The 12,269-nt window shown below is 41.7% G+C and overlaps 1 protein-coding gene across 15 annotated transcripts in view; it reads right to left on the reverse strand.

Annotated features, from left to right (window-relative positions):
* The window catches only part of DLGAP1 (DLG associated protein 1), a 791,650-nt gene that overhangs the window by 256,965 nt on the left and 522,416 nt on the right, over positions 1-12,269 (reverse strand). Inside the window, exon 1 of one of the 15 annotated variants that reach the window (XM_027960731.3) lies at positions 6,131-6,257. The exons of the other annotated variants lie outside the window; for them this stretch is intronic. Within the exon in view, the coding sequence (XP_027816532.1) occupies positions 6,131-6,181 (51 nt within the window). The 5' untranslated portion in view covers positions 6,182-6,257. Of the gene's footprint in view, positions 1-6,130; positions 6,258-12,269 lie in introns of those variants that run through there. 15 annotated transcript variants of the gene reach the window in all.

Here is a 12,269-nt window from a genome sequence, read left to right on the forward strand (position 1 = left end):
GGCCCCTCTAGAGATTAAACTGAAGGCACCCAATCTCCTGCTACTAGTCTCGACTTGGTTTAAAGTGCAGCAGGTCTTTTTCAAAATGCCTTTTTTTGGACTGCCTTTTAGTATCAGTAATAGGGCACTGAGAACAACAGAAAATGGGTCCTTTTGTTTCTGTGGATCTTTTCCAAGTTCACATTTCTTTCCCCTTCTCAGGGCACTCCCCCAAACCATCCATCCTTTCTTCTGAACCGAACACTCCTTGCTGAGTGTAGCATTCTACCCTCTGCTCAGCACCCTCAACCACCACTCACCACCTCCATCTCCACAAGACCTCTCTTCTGGTTATGCCTCACATCCCCACCCAGGTGACACCCTCCTTTAACACAGGCACTGCACCATCTCTGGCCACATTTCAGGCGCACAGCTAATACTCAGAGGGTCTCCCCACCTCCCTCACCATGCAGCAGCCTCTGTAATACCCCTTTCTTTATTGGAGTCATCTTTCATTTTCTGAAATATCACCACTGTATTAGTTTCCTGTGGCTGCTGTATCAAATGACACACACTCAGTGGCTTCAAACAGCTCACATTTCTTCTCTGACACTTCTGGAGGTCAGAAGTCTACACTGATTTACTTGGCTAAAATCAAGCTATCAGTAGCTCTGAGCTCCCTCTCGATGTCCTAGGGGGAGGGTCCATGTCCTTATCTCACCTACCTTCCCTCCACTTCAAAACCAGCAGCCCAGCATCTTCAAATCTCTGTTTCGGTGGTCACATGGCCTTCCTCTGTGGTCAAGTCTCTGTTTCCCTCTTACAAGGACCCTTGTAGTTCCCTTGAGGGGAATGGAGTCCTCTCATTATTATTCTTCATTATTATCCATTATTATCCATATCTACCATTATTCCAGGACAATCTTCCCATCCCAAGATCCTTAGCATAGTCACACCTGTGAAGTCACATTTGCCATCAATAGTCACATTCACAATTTTCTAGGGTGAGGGTGGACCATATTCGGGGCCATTTTTCCATATACACCCTCCACCCTGCCCTAACCACCAACACGACCAACGTGGAAGAGGACTTACTCTGTGCCAGAAAGACATTTTATGAGCTGGGCACCATTATTATCTATTTAACAGATGAGAAAACTGAAGCACAGAAAGGTCAAATGACATCTCAAGTCCACATAGATAAAGAAATAGAAAGAGCCTTCAAACTGAGCTCCACCAGCCTTGAAAGCCTCTGCCCCTCACACGACATTGTATTATTGTTCCTTAACTTTTGGGACTGTGTGCGTCTGTATGGTGGTTTGGATTCCCAGGACCCTGAAGACAATCACGGCAAACACAAAATGGGTCATTGCCTAGAAGTTGTATACGCCCCTTCTCTAGTTGTACTTCTAGCGACTTCTCCCACAGAGAGCAGTGCTGATGAAGTGGGTGGGTGGTAAAAGCAGCAATTTGCTGCCCCTTGAAAGGCCAGTGGAAGCCCCCTAAGTAGTCTGATGTCAAGCCATGACTGATGAACGCTGAGATCTAACTGGGCTCAGGCAAAAGTGCTGTGGAAAGAGTAATCACAGAGCAGGACCAGCAGAAAAAATTTGTGTTGAAAAGGACAATGGAAATGGAGCAGAAATGTGAGACCCAGTGACTCTCACCATGGAGAGAACAAGAAAGGCAGAAAACTCCAGCCAGCACAGAGGCTGGAGAAGAAAGAATACAGCACAAAGAAAGGTAATTTCAGGTTAACAATGACGGAAAAATACACCCGGGATGGACCAGGGGAGGTTAGGAAGCAAATGAACAGGCAGGCAGTGAAAAAGGAAGGGTTTTTCTACCATCAGCTGTTCATTTTCTGTTTCTGGACATTTATTAGATTTTCTCTGAAAACTTGACTCCTTTATTTCAAGAATCTTTACCTATTACTTAAGTCACAAATTCCCAGTCACGTTATCGTCATCCATTACAGCTGAATTACAATTGTGCGTTTTTTTGCTTACCACTGTTTATTCTTTATTTTTCCCTATTGTTATGCTTCACCTATTTGATGGGCAACTTTTTTGAGGATTTTCTTCAAATAGGCTCTGTGAGTGATATATTCTCTGAATCCTTACTTAAGTGTTAACCACTTGTTGTTGTGGTTTAGTTGCTCAGTCGTGTCTGATTCTTTTTCAAGCCTATGGACTGTAGCCCACCAGGCTCCTCTGTCCATGGGATTTTCTGGGCAAGAATATTGGAATGGTTTGCCATTTCCTTCTCCAGGTAGCTCTTTATTTTTAAGATTAAATTTTTTTTTTCCCTACTCTTAAGGCAGCAAGGGGCCACGAGGTGGATAGAAAGAGCTGGCTCCAGGAATTGAACAGACTGGAGGGGACCATTCATTAAAATCAGTGTTACTCAGGGCAACTTGAGCCTCGTTCTTCCATTTACAAAATGGGAATAAGAACATGAAGATTAAAGAATGCATATGAAAGGCATTGGCAGAATACTTTGCAGGAATGAGTAACAAAGAATCATTGCCTTCAGTTTCTGTAACCTCATCAGAACAAAAGGCAATGAAGTCATTCAGGAGGCCAAGTTTCCATTCATGCATTCAGAGAGAATTTCCTCTGGGCTTGTGTGTGGCCACGACTGTGAATAAGGGACCAGATATCTACCATCATGGAATTGATCAGCTAGTGGAATAGTCAACTCTATCTAAGACATGAAAAGGAAATAACAGACAGGTGAGAATTATGGAGAGATATTGGACTCAACGATGGCCAGTCAGAGAGGACTTCCTGGAGGAAGAGACATCTCAGCCAAGACTAAAAGGTTGAAAAGGGGTAAGTAGAGAAGAGAGGAGTTTGGGGTGAGTCAATACAAGAGACAAAAGAGGAAGAAGCTCATGAAAAGGCTCTGAGAAGGAGAGAATGGAACCCAGGAGAAAGTGAAAAGTACATCAGTGTGGCTGAAATGCAGAGTGGACATAGGGAGTATTGAGAAGTTAGGCTGTGGAGGAAAAAGGTTCCCCATTATGTCACACCCTGTAAGTCATGGTAAGAAGTCTGGACTCTACCACTGGGAGTATGGAGGAACCATTGAAGGATTTAGTAGGTAGAAGATTTACTGATTCTATTTGTATTTTAGAGATGTCATTTGGACTCTAGTACATAGAATGAATTGGATTAAAGGAAACCTGGAGGCTGGAAGACCGCGTAAGAGTTATTTATACTAATCTAGGAGAGAAACTATGGCAATTCAACAGGGCAGCGGCTGATGAAGGGATGAAGAGAAGTGAATAGAAATAGAATCTGTAAGGCTTGGTGATCTTCCCACCCCTTCAATCATCCATCTGACTAACTCTTAGGAGTCTACCTTAAATGATATGAGGGGAGGTAGAGGGGAAAGTGAAGGTTTTCCCCTCTGTCTCTGGGTTGGTAAAAAGAGGTAGACAGTTGTCCTATTTATAAGAGTAGGAAACGCAGGTTAAGGAGGCTGGTGGGGAAGATAGCATGCCCAGTTTTAGAGATGCTCTTTTGAGCTTACCATTGACCTTCTGCCCAGGTGGCTCAATGGTAAAGAATCTGCCTGTCCATGCAGGAGACGCAGGTTCGAGCCCTGGGTTGGGAACATCCCTGGAGCAGGAAATGGCCACCCATTCCAGTATTCTTGCCTGGAGAATGCCATGGACAGAGGAGCCTGGTGGGCTACTGTCCACAGGATCACAAAGAGTTGGACATGACGAGCATGCATGCCTGCACACACCTTCCTTTCGTGGAAGGAAGACAGTCCACCAGCCTGTGTGCATCAAGTGATAGTGATATTAACCAAGTCTAGCGATATTCCAGTCCTCTCTCATCTTTGTTCCTCCTCCACTTAATTCTGATTGTCCCCAAGAATGGGCTTCACGTGTATTTGGGAACAAATCTGTCTGCCGCCTTCTGCTCAAGCCTCCTTGCCATGTGCCAGGAACTTGTTGGGATGGTGGGCCATCTGTGACCGTGCTGCTGCCTCGGTTACTACTGTGCTCAGTGGACGGCTGCGCTGTGGTCGGTGCGGTGTGTGTTGGGGGGTGGGGGGTGGGGAGCGAAGGCACAGTTGCTGCTTTCTCTAGATTTTCTCCATTAGTTAACTAACCCAAGGGGTTAATGTGTGAGTCTGTAGGTAACACCTGCCTTCATCTGGCATCACTCAGCATGCCTGAAAGGACTAGGAACTTTGCATCTCACATTGAAGGGTGAGTGGTAACCATTGTAGACAAAAAGAATCACGAAGAGGATCCCGGTCAGAAACCTTGCATTTGAAATCATCAGGTTGGTTTTAGGTAGCAGTAGTGGATAAAAAGTCACGCTGGACCAAAGTTTTCTCACTGTGCAAATGACAGAAAATAGACAGCAACTTTGCGGTTATCAAAGTTTGTTTTCTAGTTTGTTTCTTCCAACTTTCCAAAGGAAACAATGCAACCCATAGGCTCTGGACCAATGATGCTGGGGAGAAGGGAAATAGCAGGGGGGAAATACCAGAAATAAAGAAGCAATAAAATTGCGGGTGACAGTCAAGGATGTCTGGAGTGATGAAGTATGAAAGAGGAATTGGGGAAAGAGGGAAAGAAAATGAACACCTCCCAAACCCCGAACAGCCCGCCATATTTGAGCTTCCAACAGAGTCCCGCACGCAGAGAAGAGCCGTGAAATTGAACATATTTTAAAACCTTGAAGTATGACTAGGTAACATATGTTCTTAAAAATGAGCTGTGATAGACTCAAATGCTACACTCCTACTTCTCATAGGTTTACTAAAGTAGAGGTTTTTTTCCAGAGAAATGCCTAAAATTTGTAGGTGGAACAAGGGGGACATGTAAATGGAACTCAGTCTTTAGTAGTGGCTTGTCCTTGTGTGCATACTTAGCACCCATTTACACTTCTAGGAAAAACAGAGACTGCGAACAATTTAGAGGATAGGGAGAAGAAAAATTCTTCCTTTTCTATAAGAGCCTGATTGCAGTGTTAAAAGATTTCCGTGAAACAAAAAAATCTGGTGGCAGAGCTCTTTTCCCATGCAGAAAAACAAAATGGGAAGGTCAGGTAGGAAGAAGAGAACCATTTCCTTTCCATATCTACAAAATTTCCCACATACTCGGCTGTTTTGAATAGATCTTCTGAAATATCTTTTGAGGTCACCTACTTTGAGAGAATAGAGACTCTGATTTTCAGGTGACACAGCAGTGAGCCCAGAAAACAGAAATCACATTTTTCATTTTTGTTGTTCTTAAGAGAAAAGAAAAGACGGCAATTTCTTCCCCATCTTGCTAAGCTTTTGCTAGTCTCAGGGATTTGTGCTCCGATCTGCCTAAAATAAAAAATCCTTGTGTTAAACCCCGAGAAGCTAGATCACAAAAAAGAAAACTCAATCTAGTAACTGTTTTATCACTTTTAGTTTTTAAGATAAGAGTAGCTAAGGTAGCCGTGAAAATCTCATAGGGATCTGATGGTTTTTTATCCCCGAACTTCATGGGACAAACAAGTACATTTTCCATACGAACAGAAATCCTTGCAGCTCCAGTAAATCAAGAAAGTAATAAGGAAAATGTACATTATCGGCAGGCTGCTGTTTTAAAAACACAATCTCACCAAATAAAACCCACCTAAACCGGAGCTGTGGAATAATTTTAGCAATTGAAAATTACTACCTTCTCTAGGATAACATGTACTTAGAAATGAAATGACTCATAAACCAACATGATGTATGTATTCCGCTTTCCTTAGAGCATATTAAATGTTAATTTACCACACATCACGCTAAATACATTCAGTCACCAGGGCTTCAGTCATTTTATCTGTCTTTGCTGTATCTACCTACATGGCTCTTTAGCTAAATTCACTTTGCACTATAGATGATAATACTATTATTATACAGATGCTGATCTTACTGAAAAGCTGGATTTCTCCCTCAGCCCCTCCAGTACCATAAGCAACCAAATCAAAGGAAAAGGGTACGCTGAGGGGTACTCTGTATGAAACTGTTCATTCCAAATTCACAGACGTTGTGAAACATGAAAGTAACTCCAGCACGTTAAAAGAAAAATTATGGATTAGCACAGGAAGCAAACACAGAGACTATTTATCTTGTTTTCCATAGCCCAGAATTGCCCTTAGCTTACCTTATTAGCTGAAATGCCAAACAGAATGTCTTTATGGAAAAGCAAGTTCATTATTCATCTCAGCTTTGATTAGGTCTAAAGCAGCGGAGAACATTTAGCTTCTCCCTGTGATTTGCCGATGCAAAGTGGGTGAGTAAGGCAGTAAACACAGAACTTGGGAGGTGGGGAGTGGATGGCTCACAACTCCAGACTCAAAACTTTGCATTTTCATTCATATGAAGATACTTAATGAAATCAGATCTTATCACCCAGAGAAGAACACTGAAGTGATTACTTAGGGGAGATTTTTTTTTTAAGCCCATGCACTTTGGCAGAGCAGTTGTAGTTATCATGTCCTGCCTGTTCACTGTCCCAACAAAATTACCTTGCTGTCCATCTTTAGCTTGGTGGAATCTGGGGCTATTGATTCACTTTGCAGTATGTCAGTGGATGATATATATTTTTTGTCAAGGAGAAATGTATGTGGGGGAGTGATCTCTGCAATTTTCTTTAAAAACAAAACAAAACAAAACTTGCTTGTCTGACCCATGATGGAAATATAGATGCATTTCACAATTTTGAAGCTAGGAGTACAGATACACACAACATTGTGTTGGATACAATGCCAGAGATATTAGGGGTCCAGGAGTAAACCAGCAATAGACATCTGTCCTCAGGACATCAAATTCTCTTTTAGAGAAAAGTCATATTCCTTAACAATTTGCTAATCTTCTTCAAATGAATTACACATCTTTCAGAAAGCTTTGGGCAAATACTTTTTATTTTCTAAAAAATGACTTCTATAGATAACATCTCAGAAGAACCTTATTTAGTGAAAGTGTCACATTTCTAGCTGAGCGAAGGAGCTGTTGTAGCTTCCCCTTTCAAGTGTTTGTTGCTTCACAGAACTTGAGCAGCCTCATCTGTTAAAATCCAGCTTTACCAAGTAAAACGTGTAACCACAACAGTGAGACAAGTCCTGGGTAATCAATAGATAAGGAGAGCATTACTGAGCAAAGCAATGTCAGCCTTAAAGGCTTTTTAGACCTTTCTTGATTTCGTCACCACACAAAATCAAGCCCCCGTTCTCCTCTCCTGAATAAATGACAGCATGGCTGCTTCTAATGAGAGATTGAATAGAAAAAGCGATAATGACAGATTTGCCTCAAAATGTTAAACACAGAGTGACTGAATGACTCAGCAATTCTGCTCTTAGGCATATACTTGAGAGAAATGAAAACACGTGTTCACACAGAAAGTTGTACACAGATGTTCACAGCACCATTGCTGACAAGAGCCTCAAAATGGAAACAGTTTTAATCCATCAGTTGATGAATGGACATAAAAATGTGATAGAGCCATACAGTGGAATGTTATTTGGCATTAAAAATCAAGTATTGGCACATGCTATAGCATGGATGAATCCTGAAAACAGTTTGCTGATTCAAAGAAGCCGGTCACAGAAGATCACATAGTATATGATCCCATTTATAAGAAATTTCCAGAAGAGGCAGAATTTATAGACAGAAAGTAGCTCAGTGGTTGCCCTAGGCTTGGGGGCAGTGTACTAGCAAGGGGATACAAATGGGCACCGGGTCTCTTACTGGAGTGCTGAAAATGTTCTTCTGTTAGGTGGTGGTGATGTTTATACAACTCTATGAATATACTAGAGCCCCTGAGTTGTATATTTTAAATAGGTGTATTTTACTTTGGCAAATACTATCTCAAACTATTTAGGTTTGCAAATGCTATCTCAACATATATGCTGAGTGCCAAAGAATTGAAGCTTTCAAATTGTGGTGCTGGAGAAGACTCTTGAGAGTCCCTTGGGCTGCAAGGAGATCCAACCAGTCCATCCTAAAGGAGACCAGTCCTGAATATTCATTTGAATGAATAGCATTAAAAAGAACTGAATGATGCTGAGGCTGAAGTTCAGTTCTTTGGCCACCTGCTGCAAAGAGCTGACTCACTGGAAAAGACCCTGATGCTGGGAAAGATGGAAGGCAGGAGGAGAAGGGGACGCCAGAGGATGAGATGGCTGGATGGCATCACCAACTCGATGGACATGAGTTTGAGCAAGCTCCAGGAGTTGGTGAAGTACAGGGAAGCCTGGCGTGCTGCAGTCCATGGGGTCACAAAGAGCCGGACAGGACTGAGCAACTGAACTGAACTGGACCGGACAGCAAGGAGATCAAGCCAGTCAATCCTAAAGGAAATCAGCTCTGAATATTCATTGGATGACTATTCATTCATCACTCTTTCTCATTATCTAATAAAAAACAAGTCTGTCTCTGATGCCAAAGCTGAATCTCCAATACTTTGGTCACCTGATGTGAGGAGCCAACTCATTGGAAAAGACCTTGATGCTGGGAAAGACTGAAGGCAGGAGGAGATGTGGGTGGCAGAAGATAAGATGGTTAGATAGCATCACCAACTCCATGGGCATGAATTTGGGCAAATTCCAGGAGACAGTGAAGGACAGGGGAGCCTGGTACGTTGCAAACCATGGAGTCACAAAGAGTTGGACACAACTTAGTGACTAAACCACAACAAAATAAGTGAATACAGTTATTAGTTATAATAGGACAATTGCAATTATAAGAATTTGTTATACATAATAAATTCTGTTGTATATAATAAATGACATTCTATTGTATGGAATTTATTATATATAACAAAGATGGGGAAATTGTAAAGATAACCTCAAACTTGGAAAACCCATGAGGACTCATGGGATATAGACCTATCTAAAGAACCATGTGTGCTGGTGTTTAATCATGGCTAATTTTCAACAAGAAAAAAAAAAATCCCAAATCTCAGTGAGAGCGAGAGGAAGAAGAGAGGGATAGAGGAGGAAGAAGGGAAGAAAGAGGAAGGGAGAGACTTGTTTTGATTAGATAATGAGAAAGGGCAGATGATTTAAGAAGGAAACTAAGATCAGCAAACCTTAATTCTGATGATATAATAGCACAAGATCAAGATGAGAACAAAAGAAGAAAGCCTTCAAAAGAGACCAAAAGAATTGAACAAGGAGGGTTTTGAAGTGCTCAGATGAAAGGAACTTGTTTCTAGCACGAGAGATGGGTTCACAATCAAGGGAGAATATAGATAAGCGATGTGCATCCACAAGAATTGTATCACGAGTGCTAAAGCCCAGAATTAAACGAAGTTTGAACTAAATAATAAAAAGAATAAAAAAGCCAGGGACAGTAAAAAAAAAAAAAAAGCCCTTTTAAAAAGCATCTGAATTGGAACAAATAGAAGAATAAGGACAATCCCAAGACTTGGTCCAGATGGTGTAATGTGAGCAGATGATGATGAAGGAGGAGGAAGGGGAGAAGGAGCAGAGGGGAGGAGGAGGAGGTGGAGGAGGAGGGCTGAACATCAAACTCTCAAACTTTACCATTTTCTCTATCAGAGAAAAGGATCTTCAAATTGGAAAGGTTAGAAGCACGATGAAGAGAAATCTGAATTCCAGGAAAACCTCTTGTATGCAGATGACTCATACATTTATATTTTCAAAACTAAAAATATAGTTACCATATGATCTAGCAATTCCACTCCTGAGCATATATCCAGAGGAAACTATAATTCAAGAAGATACATGCACTGCAGTGTTCATTGCAGCAGGATTTACAATAGCCAAGACACGGAAGCAACCTGAATGTCTGACGACAGAGGGATGGATAAAGATGTGGTGTATACATATATGTAGAGTTGGCCAAAAAGTTCATTTAAATCATCTATAAGATGGTATACACAGACCTGAATGAACTTTTTGGCCAACCCATACAATGGACTATTACATAGCCATTAAAAAGAATGAAATAACACCATTAAAAGTAACATGGGTGGACCTAGAGATTATTCTATTAAGTGACGTAAGTCAGATGGAGAAACTACCCACCTCCCTCAATACTGCTGCCACCATCCTAGTCCCAGTCACTGTTTTCTTTCACCTGAGATGTTATACTTAGTTTTTAACTGGTTCTCTTTCTTTTCTTTATCTTTTCTTCTCATTGAAAAGATAAATGAAGATAACCTTATTTATCTTTTTCATTTCCTCGAAAGAGATGTTTTCAGAAGGCAAAGTAGATACCATCTTTGCCTATACCTGCCCTCCTACAGACACAAGCAAGGATGTAAAGATTCAAATTTTAAACACAACCTTTAGGACCCTGACTAAAAGAGTCCTATGTGTCTTCCTCATTTTGTACCATTTGGGTGACCTAACTAGACTAGATTTATTTTTGACCTTTTTGTTTCTTCCTGTCTTTGCCTGATTCCCCTGGTTCATTGTCTAACTGGCTAAGTCTTCCATCAGACCCAATCCCACTGCTTCCTAAGGTATGTGTCTCCAAATTTCTTAAGTAAATCTGCTATCACAGTATCACAGTCTCCTTTGTAGGTACTGAGCAAAGTGATCACTTGGAATAGGCTTTTACTTATGAGCAGAGGGTTTGTTCGGAAGTTGCTTGGGCTACTACACTCTTGGCATCTTTAAAGACATCTGCTTAGGTTGTTTCTTAGTTTTAAACTCACTATGAGGAATTCCCAGAGAAAGATGAAGATGGACAAGTCTTCTGAATCTTCCAAAAGACAACAGCTTGATGGGCTTGAGTTGACAAAGCAGCAGCATCTAGAACAGGCTATTAGAGGAAGATCTTTGAGCAGGAAAAGAAGCAGCTGGGGTTTATGAAGGAGCAGTAGGCTAAGATGACTCCGTTTTATTTTTGAAGATTAACTTGGTTGATAGGTAAACACATATCCTGAGCTTCCTTATGTTATCTTTATTGAAAAACAAACAAATGAGAGGAATTGGGATAGTAGCACTGATACACATATACTATCATGTATAAAATAGATAACTAGTGGGAAGCTGCTGTGTAGCACCAGGAGCTCAGCTTCGCGCTCTGTGATGATTTAGAGGCGTGGGATGGGGGGCTGGTAGGAGAGAGGCTCAAGAGGGAGGGGATCCATGTATACATATAACTGAGTCACTTTGCTGTACAGCAGAAGCTAACACAACATTGTAAAGCAATTATCCTCCAGTTAAAAAAAATAAATAACGACAACAAGAAAACCCCAGAAAACGATCAGCTACAAAAGCGGAAAAGGAAAAAAAAGAAAGAGGGGAATATTTTTAAATGTTAAGAGGACTGGTTTCCACCGAATTTTCTTACTTCTAGTCCTGGAATCCATTCCAAACAACAAAAACAACAACACAACGAAATGAAGGGAAATACCTACAAATCACATTTTCAGCAAAACCAGCAGAACATCCACAAACTCCCAAGGTGGCATCAGGCAGAGAGCCAAGGAGGGAAGGGATAGTCACGTGGCAGGTAAATGCGAGGTGTGAAGGGGACCCAGCCGTAGTGGAGCTAAGCAAGCTCTGTCATATACACGCTCCCCCGAAGTGAGGACTTCGGTTTACGAGTAATGCACTGTGGCAAGGCTGCAGCTGATATAGGTGATGGAGGGTGAATGGGCAAATCTCACTAAAGGCCAGAAAAATTCTTTCTAAAAATGACTACCATTTCTGTCCCCATGGGACTGGCAACCTGTGAAGTCATCCATGAAGTGACTGAGGGAGAAACAAACTGAGGTTTGTCTGGGAGAGGATGTGTGAGTCCGGAGATGCGTCATAGTATACAGAGACACAGACAAAGAAAATGGATGTATGGACACCAAGGCGAGAAAGGGAAGGGTGAGATAAATTGGGAGATTGGGACTGACATATATACACTACTAAGTATTCAAAAAGATAACTGATGAGAAGCTACTGGATAGCACAGGGGAAAGAAGAAGGTACAGTTCATTTGTTGGACATAAATATTAAGTTAACTTTAAAAATGCATCCCAATCTACATTAGGTGCAGACAGATACTGTTTGATTCCACTTGTAGGAAAGGACTTCCCTGGTGGCTCAGATGGTTAAGAATCTGCCTGGAATGCAGGGGCCCGGGTTGGATCCCTGAGTTGGGCAGATCGCCTGGAGAAGGAAATGGTAACCCACTCCAGTATTTTTGCCTGGAGAATCCTATGGACAGAGGAGTCTGGTGGGCTACAGTTCATGGGGTTGCAGAGTTGGACACGACTGAGCAACTAACATTTTCACAGAATAGTCAAATTCACATAGCCAGGAAGCACATTGATG

Source organism: Ovis aries, chromosome 23, assembly GCF_016772045.2.
Source record: "Ovis aries strain OAR_USU_Benz2616 breed Rambouillet chromosome 23, ARS-UI_Ramb_v3.0, whole genome shotgun sequence".
In the NCBI taxonomy this organism is placed as follows: Eukaryota; Metazoa; Chordata; class Mammalia; order Artiodactyla; family Bovidae; genus Ovis; species Ovis aries.